Below are 15,679 nucleotides of genomic sequence, written 5' to 3' on the forward strand. Positions count from 1 at the left end.
TCCTTTTTCAGACATCTTCAGGTGGCATAGGATCTTGGCTTCATTCTATTTTACAAACTTGTTTAATTGTACTCGTTGTTGCTATAATCATCATCAAATGCTGTATGAGATGTATGTGTTGTCTTAGTTATCTACTGCTGCTATAACAGCAATACCACAAGTGGATGGCTTTAACAAAGAGACATTTATTCTGTCACAGCCTAGGAAGATAGAAGTCCGAATTCAGGGTGCCAGCTCCAGGGGAAGTCTCTCTCTCTCTGTCAGCTCTGGGGGAAGGTCCTTGTCATCAATGTTCCCCTGATCTAGGAGCTTCTCAGTGCAAGAACCTGGGTCCAAGGAAGTACTCTGCTCCCGGCACTGCTTTCTTAGTGGTATGAGGTCCCCCTGTCTCTCTGCTCACTTCTCTCTTTTATATCTCAAAAGAGATTGACTTAAGAGACAACCTTATCTTGTAGACTGAGTCCTGCCTCATTAACAAAACTGCCTTTAATCCTGCCTCATTAACATCATAGAGGTAGGATTTACAACACATAGAAAAATCACATCAGATGAGAAAATGGTGGATAATTATACAATACTAGGAATCACAGCCTCGCCAAGTTGACACACATTTTGGGGGGGATACAGTTCAATCCATAATATTCCACCATTTGGCCTACAAAAATTCATGTCCTTGCCACACGTAAAACATCTTCATCCCATCATATCATAGCAAAAGTCTTAAATCATCTCCAAGTCCAATATCCAAAAATTCCTCTTCATCTATAAAATCTAGAATACAAATTATCTACTTCCAAAGTACAATGGTGGAACAGGGACAACCTAGACACTTCCATTAAAGTGGGAGAAATTGGAGAGAAAGATGAGAGAACAGGCATCAGGCAAGTCAGCAGAACACATTACATTAGCTCTCAAGGCTTGAAAGTAATCCTTTGTTCTCTGAGACCATTTAGGCAATGGCCCTGCCCTCTAGACTCTGGGTGTTGGCCACACTCTCCTGATTCTCAGTGGAGGTCCCTCGGCCCTGGACTTAAGTTCCACCTTCCAGGCCCACTGGGATAACAACTCTGCTCCCTTGACTTTAGATGGTCCCATTCTCCTAGTTCATCTGATTACTGTATACCTACTGTGACTCTACCCTTTGACACCCCAGAGGTCATGACCCTATCCTTAGAGACTGAGGCAGCTTTGCTTCGTGTATTCCTTGTCTCTTCAGCTTCTGCTTCCTGGTTCCTTGGCCTCTTGGTCCCTTGGGCCTCACTACCTGCTTCTGCACTGCTGGGACAAGTGTTCTAAAGCTCTTTAGCTCCACCAGTAAGTGTCCAGAGGCACCCCACTCCACCAGGAAGCCTCCTGTTCACAGACACTCACCACTGTCACTCCATGGGTTGCCTCCAGCACTGTCTCAGGCTGATCTCCTCGTTCTGCTGCTGCCGTTTGCTGCTGCTTCTTGCTGTCTGCACCATCTCCAGTATAACAGCTCTTCTCACATCCTCTGAGTCCTCACCAGAATTGCCTTTGACATCCATAATTCCACCAACAGTCTTTTCAAGGCAATCTTATTAGGCACTTTAAAACTCTTCTAGCCTCTATCCATTCACAGTTTCAAATCTACTTCCACATTTTAGGTTAGAACAGTACCCTACTCTTCTGGTACCAAATTCTGTCTTAGTTATCTAGTGCTGCTATAACAGAAATACCACAAATGGATGGCTTTAACAAAAAGAAATTTATTCTCTCACAGTCTAGGAGGCTAGAAGTCTGAATTCAGGGTGCCAGCTCCAGGGCAAGTCTCTCTCTCTGTCTCTCTCTGTCGGCTCTGGGGGAAGGTCCTTGTCATCAGTCTTCCTCTGATCTAGGAACATCTCAGCACAGGAACCTTGGGTTTGAAGGATGCACTCTGCTCCCAGCGCCGCTTTCTTGGTGGTATGAGGTCCCCCGTGTCTCTGTCGCTTATTCTTTTATATATCATAGAGATTGACTTAAGACACAACCTAATCTTGTAGATTGAGTCCTGCCTCATTAACATAACTGCTTCTAATTCTGTCTCATTAACATCATAGAGGTAGGATTTACAATATGTAGGAAAATCACATCAGATGACAAAATGGTGGATAATCACACAATCCTGAGAATCATAGCCTAGCCAAGTTGACACACGTTTGGGGGACACAATTCAATCCATAACGTGTATAATACATTCAAACAAGCTATTAACTCCATTCCTATGGAAAAAATCATGTAACTTAGGAAAAAATGGTTACTCACATGACTTTGACCTCTCACCATAGGCTCAGCCTCCTCATGTCAGGTGAGCTCTCTTATTTTGATCCAGCTTCTTACCTTCCCAACCCACTGTTTAACATTTGATGGTGCCCTGCTGTGTAATCACAGTGTCTGGGGTCTTAAATGTCTGTAGAGACAGACTGCCAGTGAACAAGAAAAGACCTTTCTGAATACGAGTTACTCCTTTGTGGGTGATCAGAAAATCTGAAAACCAACTCACCCTGAAGATGAGACTCCTAGCCCAGCAAGGCAGAAGAATTAAGATGTGATCAAGGAATCTCTTTGATGGGATTCATGATCAATGCGGGGGGATTGAGTAAAAGCATCCCAAATTCACTTAGGGCTCCTGACATCAGATGGTGGCTATGCTAAGGTCTGAGGCCAAAACTACATTTTAAATTAAAAGTGACTTCTACATCAAGATTGCAGCTTGTCATTTCTGTAACTCTCCACCGTACCCTGAGAAAATTACTTGGTAAACAATTTTAGAGAAGAATGTGATTTGTTTGCTTAAGGGTTATTGCTTGCTTAAGAATAGACGCTGCTCAGAAAACCAGAACCAAAACAATTCTCAGAACAGTGCTTACTCAAGATAAACTTTAGAATTATGTATGTCCTCTCTGCAGTCATGCAAGGAGGCACTCAGATTGTTTCAAGGCCAAATGTACCCAATTTAATGATTACTTTGTAACTTTTAAAAAACAATTTTAGAAACATATGTAATCTACCAATCAGATATACCCTCACCCATTACCTAAATGTCAACCAATCACTGAATTTTAACTGAAGTTCCTTGTATTTTCTTATGAAAACTCTCTGAACTGTCTTCTACTTGGATCAATCAGTTCAGAACCCTCTGGAACTTGTTATTCCCAATTTGCAAATTGCCCTGCCTCTTAATAAAATCTCTTTACTTTTAATTTTAACTTGACTCTGCTGTTTTGCTCCATGACACTCTCATTCTGTCTGCTTGGATGACTCTGGAGGGCATTATGCTGAGTGAAATAAGTCAATCACAAAAGGACAAATATTGTATGAAATGTCTGCTGTAAAATCTCATGAAAAGGTTTACACAAAAAAAGAAAATCTTTGATGGTTACAAAGGAGGGGGGTGGGAGGGGAACACTAAATAGTCAATAGATAAGTGGTAACTTTGGTGAAGGGTAAGACAGTACACAATACTGGGGAAGCCAGACCAACTTGTACAAGGCAAGGTCACGGAAGCTCCATAGACACATCCAAACTCCCTGAGGGACCAAATTGCTGGGCTGAGGGCTGTGGGGACCATGGTCTCTGGGAACATCTAGCTCAACTGGCATAACTTAGTTTATAAAGAAAATGTTCTACATCCTACCTTGGTGAGTAGCATCTGGGGTCTTAAAAGCCTGTGAGCAGCCATCTAAGATACTCCACTGGTCTCACCCCTTCGGGAGCAAGGGAGAATGAAGAAAACAAGATACAAGGGAAAGATTATTCCAAAGGACTAATGGACCACAACTATCACCGCTTCCACCAGACTGAGTCCAGTACAACTAGATGGTGCCCGGCTACCACCACTGACTGCTCTGACAGGGATCACAACAGAGGGTCCTGGATAGAGCTGGAGAAAAATGTAGAACAAAATTCTAACTCACAAAAAAGACCAGACTTACTAGTCTGACAGAGACTGGAGAAACCCCAAGAGTATGGCATCTGGACACCCTTTTAGCTCAGTAATGAAGTCACTCCTGAGGTTCACTCTTCAGCCACAGATTGGACAGGCCCATAAAACAAAATGAGACTGATGGGGCACAACAGCCCAGGGACAAAGACTGGAAGGCGGGAAGGGGCAGGAAAGCTGGTGGTAGGGAACCAAGGTCAGGAAGGGAGAGTGTTGACATGTCATGGGGTTGTTGACCAATGTCATAAAGCAATATATGTACTAACTGTTTAATGAGAAACTATTTGTTCTGTAAACCATCTAAAATTAAAAAAAAAAAGAAATTATTTTCTAAAATCTATAAGAAAATCCAGTACCTCTACACAAAAAGACCAATAATCCAATTTAAAAATGGGCAAAAGATATGAACAGACATTTCACCAAAGAAGACATTCAGGCAGCTAACAGACACATGAGGAAATGCTCACAATCATGAGCCATTAGAGATATGCAAATCAAAACCACAATGAAATACTATCTCACTCCAAGATTACTGGCATGGATCAAAAAAACAGAAAATAACAAATGTTGGAGAGGCTGCAGGGAGATTGGAACTCTTATGTACTGCTGGTGGGAATGTAAAATGGCACAACCATTTTGGAAAATGATATGGTGTTTCCTTAAAAAGCTAGAAATAGAAATACCATACGATCCAGCAATCCCACTCCTAGGAATATATCGTAGAGAAATAAAAGCCGTCACATGAATAGACATATGCAAACCCATGTTTGTTGCAGCATTATTCACAATAGCAAAAAGATGGAAACAACCTAAGTGCCCATCAACAGAAGAATGGATGAACTATGGTATGTACACACAATGGAATACCATGCAACAATAAAAAACAGTGATGAATCTGTGAAACATCTCACAACATGGATTAATCTGGAGGGCACTGTGCTGAGTGAAATAAATCAATCACTAAAGGACAAATATTGTATGAGACCACTATTATAAAAACTCATGAAAAGGTTTACACAGAAAGAAACAATCTTTGATGGTTACTAGGGAGGGGAGGGGTGAGGAGGGAAAACACTAACTAGACAATAGATAAGTGGTAACTTTGGTGAAGGGTAAAACAGTACACAATACTGGGGAAGTCAGCAAAACTTGACCAAGGCGAGGTCATAGAAGCTTCATAGACACATCCAAATTCCCTGAGGGACTGAATTACTAGGCTGAGGGCTGGGGACCATGGTCTTGGGGGACATCTATCTAGCTCAATTGGCATAACATAGTTTATAAAGAAAATGTTCTACATTCTACCTTGATGAGTAGCGTCTGGGGTCTTAAAAGCTTGTGAACGGCCATCTAAGATACTCCACTGGTCTCACCCCTTTGGGAGCAAGGGAGAATGAAGAAAACAAGATACAAGGGAAAGATTATTCCAAAGGACTAATGGACCACAACTACCACCGCTTCCACCAGACTGAGTCCAGTACAATTAGATGGTGCCTGGCTACCACAACTGACTGCTCTGACAGGGATCACAACAGAGGGTCCTGGATAGGGCTGGAGAAAAATGTAGAACAAAATTCTAACTCACAAAAAAGACCAGACTTACTAGTCTGACAGAGACTGGAGAAACCCCAAGAGTATGACCTCTGAACACCCTTTTAGCTCAGTAATGAAGTCACTCCTGCAGTTCATCCTTCAGCCAAAGATCAGACAGGCCCATAAAACAAAACTAGACTAAACTGGCACACCAGCTCAGAGGCAAGGCCGGGAAGGCAGGAGGGGAGAGGAAAGCTGGTAACAGAGAACCCAAGGTCGAGAAGGGGAGAGTGTCGACACGTCATGGTGTTGGCAACCAATGTCACAAAACAATATGTGTATTAATTGTTTAATGAGAAATTAATTTGCTCTGTAAACCTTCATCTAAAGCACAATAAAAAAAAATAAGAATCAGCTCGTTTAGGGATACTCAAAAGATACCTCTCTCCACTTTTTTTCGATAAAGATTTATGATTGTTTTGTTGCTGTTTTTAATCTAGGTTATTTTTTCATGTTCAAATTAGTTTAAGGATCAATCCAGTAATAATTTCTGACCTAGAGAAATTTCAACTTGACATATGCAATAGTAAATCTTCTGATATTTAAAAAAAGGGATAAATGATTTATTTGCTAGAGTCATTACAAATTAATGTGTGCACATATATTAAAATAGATATATTTTAGCAAATTTCAGTTGTCTCTTTTTTCTCTCTGTATAATAATGTAAAATTTTATGTGCTTTGTTTTGTTTTGTTTTTTTTTGAGTATACAATGTTAGCTCTACAGAGTGCTTATGTGTTTGTATGTGCCCATTACACCAAATTCCTTTTTGGAGGTTCAAGAAGAATTGCTAGCCTAATTCTCTTGCATCTTGATACTATAAATGCCAAGTATTTAGAAGTGTGGCATTGCACAGTTAGTTATTTCTTCCTGTAATTGGGCTATGAAAAGGTTATTCTCTGCCACAGTAAAAGTTAATATCTCTTTGGGAATTAATTTCTAAATTTGAAGACTTTGGGACATAGTTGGCCGGACTATATTTCACTGAAATTTCAGTCCCTAAGAAACAAAAATAGGTTTTGAAATAGTTTCTAGGTCACTGGCACAGAAAGCTGGCAAAAATGTAACTTCTTTTGGACAGTCCTAGTTAGTACAATTCCATCAGCACAGACTGTTCTTTTAGACTATGATTCAAGTTTAGGAGAAAGTAAGTTGTAGAGACCCCCAAATGTTACCTGAGCCCAAAAATACTTTTGCATATTTCCTCTATAAGCTTCCCCATTGCCATCAAGTCGATTCTGACTCATATCAATCCTATTGGACAGAGTAGAACTGCCCCACAGGATTTCTAAGGTTGTAATCTTTATGGAAGTAGACTGCCACATCTTTCTCCTGCAGAGTGGCTGGTGGGTTCACATTGCCAATCTTTCATTTAGCAGCCAAGCGCTTAACCACTGTCCTATCAGGGGCTCCTTTCTATAAGCTTAGGCTTAGGTAATTCACCTTTATTTTAGTAGCACATTCCAGATTTGGGCGGGGGGGGGTGCATATTTAATCAGATATTAGTTCTATATTTCACCTTATTGAGCAATTCACATGTTTTTGTTATATCAGTTTAGTTCTAATTTTGGCTCAGACAATGGAGGCTCTGGTTATGCTGGAAAACATGTAGGCTTGGAGCTGGCAGATCCCAGCTTTACTTAAAATGAACTAGCGTTGGTCAAATAATTTAAGCTTTCTGAACCTCTGTCTTCATCTATACAACAAATAATACCCACCTCTCAGACTTATTATAATTAGTAAAAATAATAACTAGCTTACTTGATTGCTGTGTGTGAGCATGTGTGTGTGCCAGCCACCATGCTAACTACATTAAAATGCCTTCTTTCATTTAATTATCACAACAGCCCTACAAAGGTTGGTACTGTTATTATCCCCCTTTTACAGATAAAGAAAATGAGGCTTAAAGAGTAAGTACATTTTCTAAGGTCGTGGAGTAGAGTCAGTTTTCAAACCTGATTCTGTTGAACTAACTGTCAAACTAACTTTACACTTAACCATTACATGATTGTGCTCCCTGCTATGACACCAGGAGACCTGTTGTCACAGTGATTAAGAGGTCAGGCTGCTAACCAAAAGGTTGGCAGTTCAAATCTACTACCTGCTCCTTGGAAACGCTATGGGGCAGTTCTACTCTGTCCTATAGCGTCACTATGTGCCGGAATCAACTCGATGGCAACTGGTTTGGTTTGGTATTGCGACGTCACATCTGATAGTACCTGGTACTTTACAGGGACTAACACATGTTACTTTTCTTCTCCAGGCAGAATTGTATGTTTTATTGACTGAATTATAGCTTTTTATGCTCAACTGACCCCTGGTGGTGCAGTGATTAAAGAGCTTGGCTGCTAACCAAGAGGTCGGCAGTTCGAATCCACCAGCCACTCCTTGGAAACCCTATGGGGCAGTTCTACTCTGCACTATAGAGTTGCTATGAGTCCAGATCCCCTTGATGGCAACGGCTTTGGTTTTTTTGTAATCTATATGCTATCACATAATTTCTGAATTGCTGAGGGAGCTTTGGAGCACTGGTCGTGCAGTTGCTACAGTGCTTGTCTGCTAACGAAAAGGTCAGCAGTTCGAACCCAGTAACCACTCCATGGGAGAAAGATGTGGCAGTCATGGACAGAAGTCACAATTAATAAAGCAATTAATAAAAACTGCTTTATTAATTACAACTTCTTTCCATGATTTTTCATAGCAACAGCCTTATAAAAGCCCACAGAACCTTCCAGGCATCCTCTCATTAATTCTGGCAGCCCTTCCTTGATGAATGAGCCTCTCTGTCATCAGTAGAGCCCAGAGACTTCACCAGTGATAGGAAGAAAGAAAATGATCATAACCTCTGAACTGGCCAATCAGGTTAACCTTTCGCAGGGAAATATATCTTTTTAAACAATTATGAAGTTTTATAATGTCAAATGCATGCCCTATAAGACTCAAGGAGATGAATTCCATTGAGTTCTGTCTTAGGCTGGGTTCTCTAGAGAAGCAAAACCAGTAAAGTTTGTGTGTGTGTATATATATATATATATAGAGAGAGAGAGAGAGAGAGATGGAGCCCTGGTGGCACAGTGGTTAAGAGCTTGGCTGCTAACCAAAAAATCGGTGGTTCAAATCCACCAGCTGTTCCTTGGAAACCCTATGGGGCAGTTCTACTCTGTCCTGTAACATCGCTATGAGTCGGAACTGACTTGACAGCAGTATGTTTTGGTTTTAGAGATAGAGAGAGATTTATCTCAAGGAAATGGCTCACACAGTTGCAGAGGCTGGCAAGTCCCAAGTCCATGGGCCAGGCATGAGGCTAGAGGCTTCTCCTGACTCACATAGCTGCAGGGGCTGATGAACTCAAGAGTGGTAGGGCAGATGGCAGGCCACTGGCTCACAGGCTACGGAGGCTGACGAATCCCAAGATCAATAGGTAATCTGCCTGCTCAAGTCCCAAGAACTGGAGGTCAGATGAGGAGGAGCCCAATGTAGGATCCAGAGCAAGAGCCTTGCTGGAACATCCATTTATATACTGGAGGCAGGCCACACCCGCAAGGAAACTCCCTTTCAACTGATTGGCTGCTCACAGCAGATCTCTTCATAGAGTTGATTACATCATTATATAACTGCAAACCACTGAGAATTATCGCCCAGCCAAGTTGATACACAACCTTAACCATCACAAGTGCCATGAGAAGATACTTGGATATTGATAACCACATTTATTACATTCCTTGAAAAGGGACTCCTCTGATAGGGCTATTGAAGATAAGAGTAAATGAGCATTATGGAAGCTTATATTTTCTGTTTTTTTTTTTTTTTTTTTTTTTTAGGAAGCATAAAACTATTCTCTCATGATTTTTCTATCTATGATTTTGTTGATGTTGTAAGACTTCCAGAGTTGTGGTGACATCATCTTTCCTAATCACAAGTCTACTTACAAAAATGTTTTAATGGTTGAGCTTAGAAATCCACTATTTTCATTCATAATTAAGTGAAATAAAGCATTTCAATGCACTTAGCATGGGGTGCAAACACAGCACTCAAGTAATCTAGTTATTATTTTTATTAATTATAATAAGGCTGTGAGGTGGGTATTATCTGTTTTATAGATGAAGACAGAGGTTCAGAAAGCTTAAATTATTTGATGCTTAGAAATAATATTCTTGAGTCTTATAAAAAAAACAATTGCCGTCGAGTCAGTTCCGACCCATGGTAACCTCATGTGTGTCAGAGTAGAACTGTGCTCTGTAAGGTTTTTGATGGCTGAGTTTCTGCAAGTAGATCTCCAGGGCTTTCTTCTGAGGTGCCTCTGGGTGAACTCGAACTTCCAACCTTTCTGTCAGCAGCCGAGCAAGTTAACAGTTTGCACCACCTAGGGACTCCTGAGTCTCATAGAGCATGCACTTACTTCTTATTATCTTCAAAAAATATGTGTTGGTGACAACAAGTGAGAATACACTACAACCTCTGTCAACAAAATTTCAGCCATTGTTGGGCCTCCATTCTAGAATTCCCATTCTGGAAAGTAGCAGCCCCAGTTGACAATGCAAGGGACTCTGCCCTGTGTGTCTCCTCTTTGACAAATCCTACTTCTTTCTAAGGAGCTCTGGTGGTGGAACAGTTAAGTGCTTGGCTGCTAACCAAAAGTTTGGCAGTTCGAACCCACCCAGCAGCCCCACGGGAGAAAAGACCTGGCAATCTGCTGTCATAAAGATGACAGCCTTGTGGGACCAAGATGGCGGAGTAGGAAGATTACAGCCTAGAAAACCCTATTGGGCAGTTCTACTCTGTCACACGGGGTTGTTATGAGTTTAAATCAACTTGAAGGCACCTAACAACAACGAACACCTTTCTAAAGTCTGTCCTGCCCTAGCTGCAGTTGGAAGAGAGAGAGAATCAGAAGATAAGCAGTCACTGTGTTCCCTGCCCGACTCACAGAATGCTATAATTAGAAGGGACCTGGAGTTTCCCACCCCAAAAATTACGGTGCCCTTTGTACAAACCAAACACCTGACCCTACTCAGAATACAGTTTCTATTAAATCAAAAATTTCATTCTTATTAGAATTTATTCCAATTCCAATTATGTGGTTGAGCCCCCTTTCTCCTGCTAATTGAAAAATTCTTTATTGTCCTTAAAGAATCCCCAATTACTCAGACATTGTCCCTGGGTGGTGAAAAGGGTTAACTTGTTTGGCTGCTAACCAAAAGGTCAGAGGTTGGAATTGCCCAGAGGCACCTTAGAAGAAAAGCCTACTGATCTACTTCTGAAAAATCAGCCATTGAAAACGCTATGGAGCACAGTTCTACTGTGACACACATGGGGTTGCCATGAGTCAGACAGCAACTGGTCAATTACTTAGCAGCTTAATTGTGTAAAATGCTCAGTGCAGGGCCTGGAGCATAGTAACACTCAATAATTAGCATGATTTATATGACAACTTCCCCTTTAGGGGAGCCCTGGTAGTGCAGTGGTTAAGAGATCGGCTGCTAACCATAAAGGTCGGCAGTTCAAATCCACCAGCCGCTCCTTGGAAACCCAATAGGGCAGTTCTACTCTGTCCTATAGGGTCGCTATGAGTCGGAATCAACACAATGGCAACAGGTTTGGTGTTTTTTTTTTTTCGGTTCCCCTTTAGGTCAAGGACTACCGAGAACTGTAACAGCCCCACTCTACATTGTTGTTGTTAGTTATCTAGAACTGCTCTGTAGGGTTTTCAAGGCTGTGACCTTTCAGAGAGACCTGTCTTCCAAGATGCCTCTGGGTGAGTTCGAACTGCCAACCTTTCAGCTAGTAGTCAAGCACTTAACTGTTTGTGCAGGCATTTATTTGCAGAAAGACAGGACAACTTCTGTAGTAACTGGTTAGGCCCTCGCGCACTGACCAGTGAGGATCTTCAGTGGCTTCAGCTCTTCCTGGAGCTTTCTGTAGAGTAGCAGAACTGGGATTTTTACCTCCTCACCTTTAAAGAGAAGGAAACTGAGGCTGGGAAACTTTGCAAGGCAGCAAAACAAAAGTGCAAACGGGGCTGTCTAACCTCCAGGTCAGTGCTCTCTGCACCTCACTGCTGTCACCTGAGCCCCGAGGCCTAGAGAAGGAGGGACGCAGTTGTCAGTCTGCACCTTCTTTCCAGCCCAGATGGGGCTTTTATCGTCATGACTTGTGTCAGGAGTGTTTGAGAGGAAGCAGAGAGACCTGCCGCTGCTTGTTCTGACCAGTCTGCCCTACAGGCACCCGCTACCCTCCTCATCTCCCAGGTCCTCAACATGGAGCTCAGAGAACTGGCCCAGCCTCCCAGAACCATCCCCTCCTCTGCCAGTGCAGACTGTGACCTCCCTAGGCAAATCACAGCCATTTGATCTGGAACAAAAGGCTGCACTGGTGTCTTAAATGCCAGCTCCCCAGGCGGTGATGTCATGCTGTTTTGTTTGTCTCCATGTACTGTGGGGATCCCATTTCAGTTGTGAAGAAAGTGGTCTGGGGAAAGAAAAGTTACTTCATTCGGAAAATTCCAAGAAGCCATAAATACTTGTTTGCAGCTGATGAAAGCAAATTCACAGGCAACCTGAGAGGCCTGAGCCCCTTCATTCCCCTACCCCCACCCCAGCAGCTCGGCTGCCAGAGCAGATGGAGACATGAGTGGTTCTGGCACTTCCTAAGGAGACTTCCCCACAGCCCACGGGTGATAACTGAGATGTGTTTTCTCTGGTTCTCATTCAACTTGCCTCCTGCCTGGGCTCCACTCTTCCCTGGATCATTGGGCTCATGGCGTCCCACTTCCCTCTTGTGATTGCTTGACTTGCATTTCTGAGTTGCTCTTTAAGCAAATTAAAAATGACATTTTGGACTAATGGACCACAACTACCACAGCCTCCACCAGACTGAGTCTAGCACAACTAGATGGTGCCTGGCTACCACCACCGACTGCTCTGACAGGGATCACAATAGAGGCTTCTCTCCTGGACAGAGCTGGAGAAAAATGTAGAACAAAATTCTAACTCCCCAAAAAGGACTTACTGGTCTGACAGAGACTGGAGAAACCCTGAGAGTATGGCCCCCCCGACACCCTTTTAACTCAGTACTAAGGTCACTCCTGAGGTTCACCTTTCAGCCAAAGATTAGACAATCCCATAAAACAAACAATAATACCTGTAGCTCGACCATGTATACGAGACTAAATGAGCACACCAGCCCAGGGGCAAGGACGAGAAGGTGTTAGGGTACCCTAGAGGCTGAAGACACCTAATTAATTAGTACCCCATGGGTTATCACACCATGTCTAGTCACCTCCCCCACCCATCACTCACTTCCTCTAAGTTGTTTTGCAGACCCTCTGGAGCACACTGGATGGTCCGGATCTAATCGACTCAGAGTGGTCAGACATGCGCAGAACAGACAAAGATGACCGACCCGTGACCCCGGGCCGCCACGCATGCTCAGTAACACAAGCGAACTCATGTCAAGGAACCAAAAGACTCACGTCAAGGAAACAAAATCACTGGATATATGTCATCGACAGTAGCCGAGCCCATTTCAAAAGCGAAGAGTCCGTCAGCCACTTCCCTGCCAAGTCTTAGCCCCACCTCGTAATAAATAATCAATAGAAACTATCAATAGTTAAAACTTTCAGATCCTGCCCACCGCCTTCCTCCACCTCTATATGAATATGTATAAGTATAAAATGTGATTTCTCACTCAAATGAAGGAACTCAATCTGAGGTCGATACCTCTGAGTTCCTGCTTGCTAGCCTGCAAAATAAACTCTTCCTCTGAAAACCAGCGTCTGAGAGATTGGCTTTTTATATGCTGGGCACGGACCCATTGGTCTGGTTTCAAAGGCAGGAGGGGTCAGGAAAGCTGGACGAATGGAAAATGGGGAACCCAAGGTCGAGAAGGGGAGAGTGTTGACACATGGCAGGGGTGGCAACCAATGTCACAAAACAATATGTGTATTAATTGTTTAATGAGAAACTAATTTGCTCTATAAACCTTCGTCTAAAGCACAATAAAAAAAAAATGTACTGAAACTTTATATTTTCAAATATGTTTGCTTTATAACATTGATCTTGGATAGAGATTATTAATAGTCAATGTCCTGTGGTCTAGGTTGAAATAAAGAAGATATATCTTAAAGATAAAAAAAGAAAAAAAACAACATTTTGCTTTACTCTTTTAACTTGTTACTCACTTTCTAGCCTTCCACTCTATTGTGAATCTTTTTTGCTTTTTTTAGTACTTTTTTTTTTTTTCCTATAATCAATCACTACCTTGAGAAAGAGGAAGAAAACAGAGGGTAGAATTCTATTCTGTTTTTCACAAGAAACTTAAAGAGTGTGATTGCCAATCCAGACCTTCAGCCCTGAGCTAGGAAGGAATGAGCACTGCCACTGCCAGGAAAGATCAGGGCAGAGAGCTTCCTTAGAGCCAGGGGGCAAAGTTTCAAGGGATGTTGCATCCCCACCCCTCCATACATACATACGTTTTAAAAAAATTATTAATTAAAAACATTATACTAAGAATTCTGGAAAATGGGGAAATGCAGAACAGAATGTCAAATTCTCATGGAATCTACACTTTCTAGAGTCTTTGAGGCCAGATGATCCCCCCACCAAACTATTACCCTGAGGAAATCTTTAAACCTTGAACCGAAACTATCCCCTGAAGTCATCTTTGAACCAAATAATAGTTTAGCCTAATTAGGAAAGAATGTCTGCATTAAGCATTATACTCTTTTAGAGAATTATCTATATGTGATCAAATTGACAACGGCAACTCCAAAGGATAGACAAGAAGCTTAGAGGGGTGGTGAATTTGTGTTGACGGTGAAATAGTTTGGAAAAGGTTGTCCAGAAAGGTGGCACAACTCGAAGAATGTAACCAATGTCACTGAATTATACACGTAGAAATTGTTAAAGTGGTGTATGATTTGTTGTGTATGTTTTTACCAAAAATAAATGAAATAATAATAATAAAAGAATTTTGGAAGATAGGAGAAAGCCGTCCTCACCCGGCCACTCCTTTCATCTTTGGATCTTCCTACTGCCAGATTCCATTAGATCACTGAGCCCTTTCCCTTTTCCTTGTTCTCCCTCTGACTCCCAGCATTGTCGGGGCACCTTTTCCCAGGAAGTCACCGCTCCACAGTGTTCCTCAGATTCTCGAAGCTGGTCTTTCCTGAAACTCTCCCACAGCCTCTTATTTCCATCCCCAAATGAGTCCCCAGCGTCAGCGTGTTACTGAACGCAATGGGTTCACCGCTTGCACTCTCATTAAGAATAAGGGTCAAATGGATTTAAAGCAAGGCATAGTTTATTACTTGCAGCAAGTAAGGAGACGGGATCACTCTCAAAGCACTGTCTCCCTGAACAAAGGGCTGGTGGAAATTTTGTACTACGGGGGAAAGGGGAAGTTATACATATTCATTAATTTCATACATATTCAAAAAGGGGTCAGGCTAGGATTTAGCACAGAAGTGGCTGATGGACTTTTCACTTCTGAAATGGGCTCGGTCACCGCTCATGATGTATGTCGGTGATTTTGGTTCCTTGGCATGGGTCTTTTGGTTCCTAGGCGATACTTACGGGATTTGGCCATCTGGCGATCAACCTGGTCTCTTACTGCGCATGCCCAGGATTCTAGTTTTAATTGGTTCATCTGAAAGACAACTGCAAGCAGAAGGATTAGGAGGAAGCCTAAAACATTGCACTTAAACTTTAGCAATGTTTTGTGGTTGACACCATTCTTCTAGAAAATTTTTAACTGACATAATTTGTTATTTAAGGCCTTTTCTGTCCTAGCTGGTCTCAAGTGGGCCCTTGCATTTAATTCTGAAAACACAAAGCTCCCTCCCCTTGGCCAGCCTCTCCCAGAGCAGTCAGTGCTCCACCAACCTCTGTGCCTTGTCCATGCAGGTCCCCCTTCTGGAATACTCTGTAGGCCACTAGCAGCCTTCATACAAGTCTGAGCTCAGTGTCACTTGCTCCTCTTCGAAGCGTGCCCCTACACTGACCCCAGGCATAGTCAGGGCCCACCCTTGGGCTCCCATGGCCCAGTATGCAGGGTTACGGTGGGAGCTTTCAGAGGGCAGGAGCTGCCCCTTGCTTTCCTCCAAATCCCCCACTTCTAACCTAGTTCCTGGCACATGGTAGG

The 15,679-nt window shown here is 42.5% G+C and overlaps 1 protein-coding gene across 1 annotated transcript in view; it reads left to right on the forward strand.

Annotated features, from left to right (window-relative positions):
- Positions 1 to 13,088, forward strand: part of ANKRD46 (ankyrin repeat domain 46) — a 59,939-nt gene extending 46,851 nt beyond the window's left edge. Inside the window, exon 5 of the mRNA XM_023726036.1 lies at positions 12,848 to 13,088. Coding sequence (XP_023581804.1) covers positions 12,848 to 12,935 — 88 coding nt within the window. The 3' untranslated portion in view covers positions 12,936 to 13,088. The remainder of the gene's footprint in view (positions 1 to 12,847) is intronic.
- The last annotated feature ends 2,591 nt before the right edge of the window (positions 13,089 to 15,679 follow it).

Source organism: Trichechus manatus, unplaced genomic scaffold (genome assembly GCF_000243295.1).
Source record: "Trichechus manatus latirostris isolate Lorelei unplaced genomic scaffold, TriManLat1.0 scaffold00009, whole genome shotgun sequence".
NCBI lineage: Eukaryota > Metazoa > Chordata > Mammalia > Sirenia > Trichechidae > Trichechus > Trichechus manatus.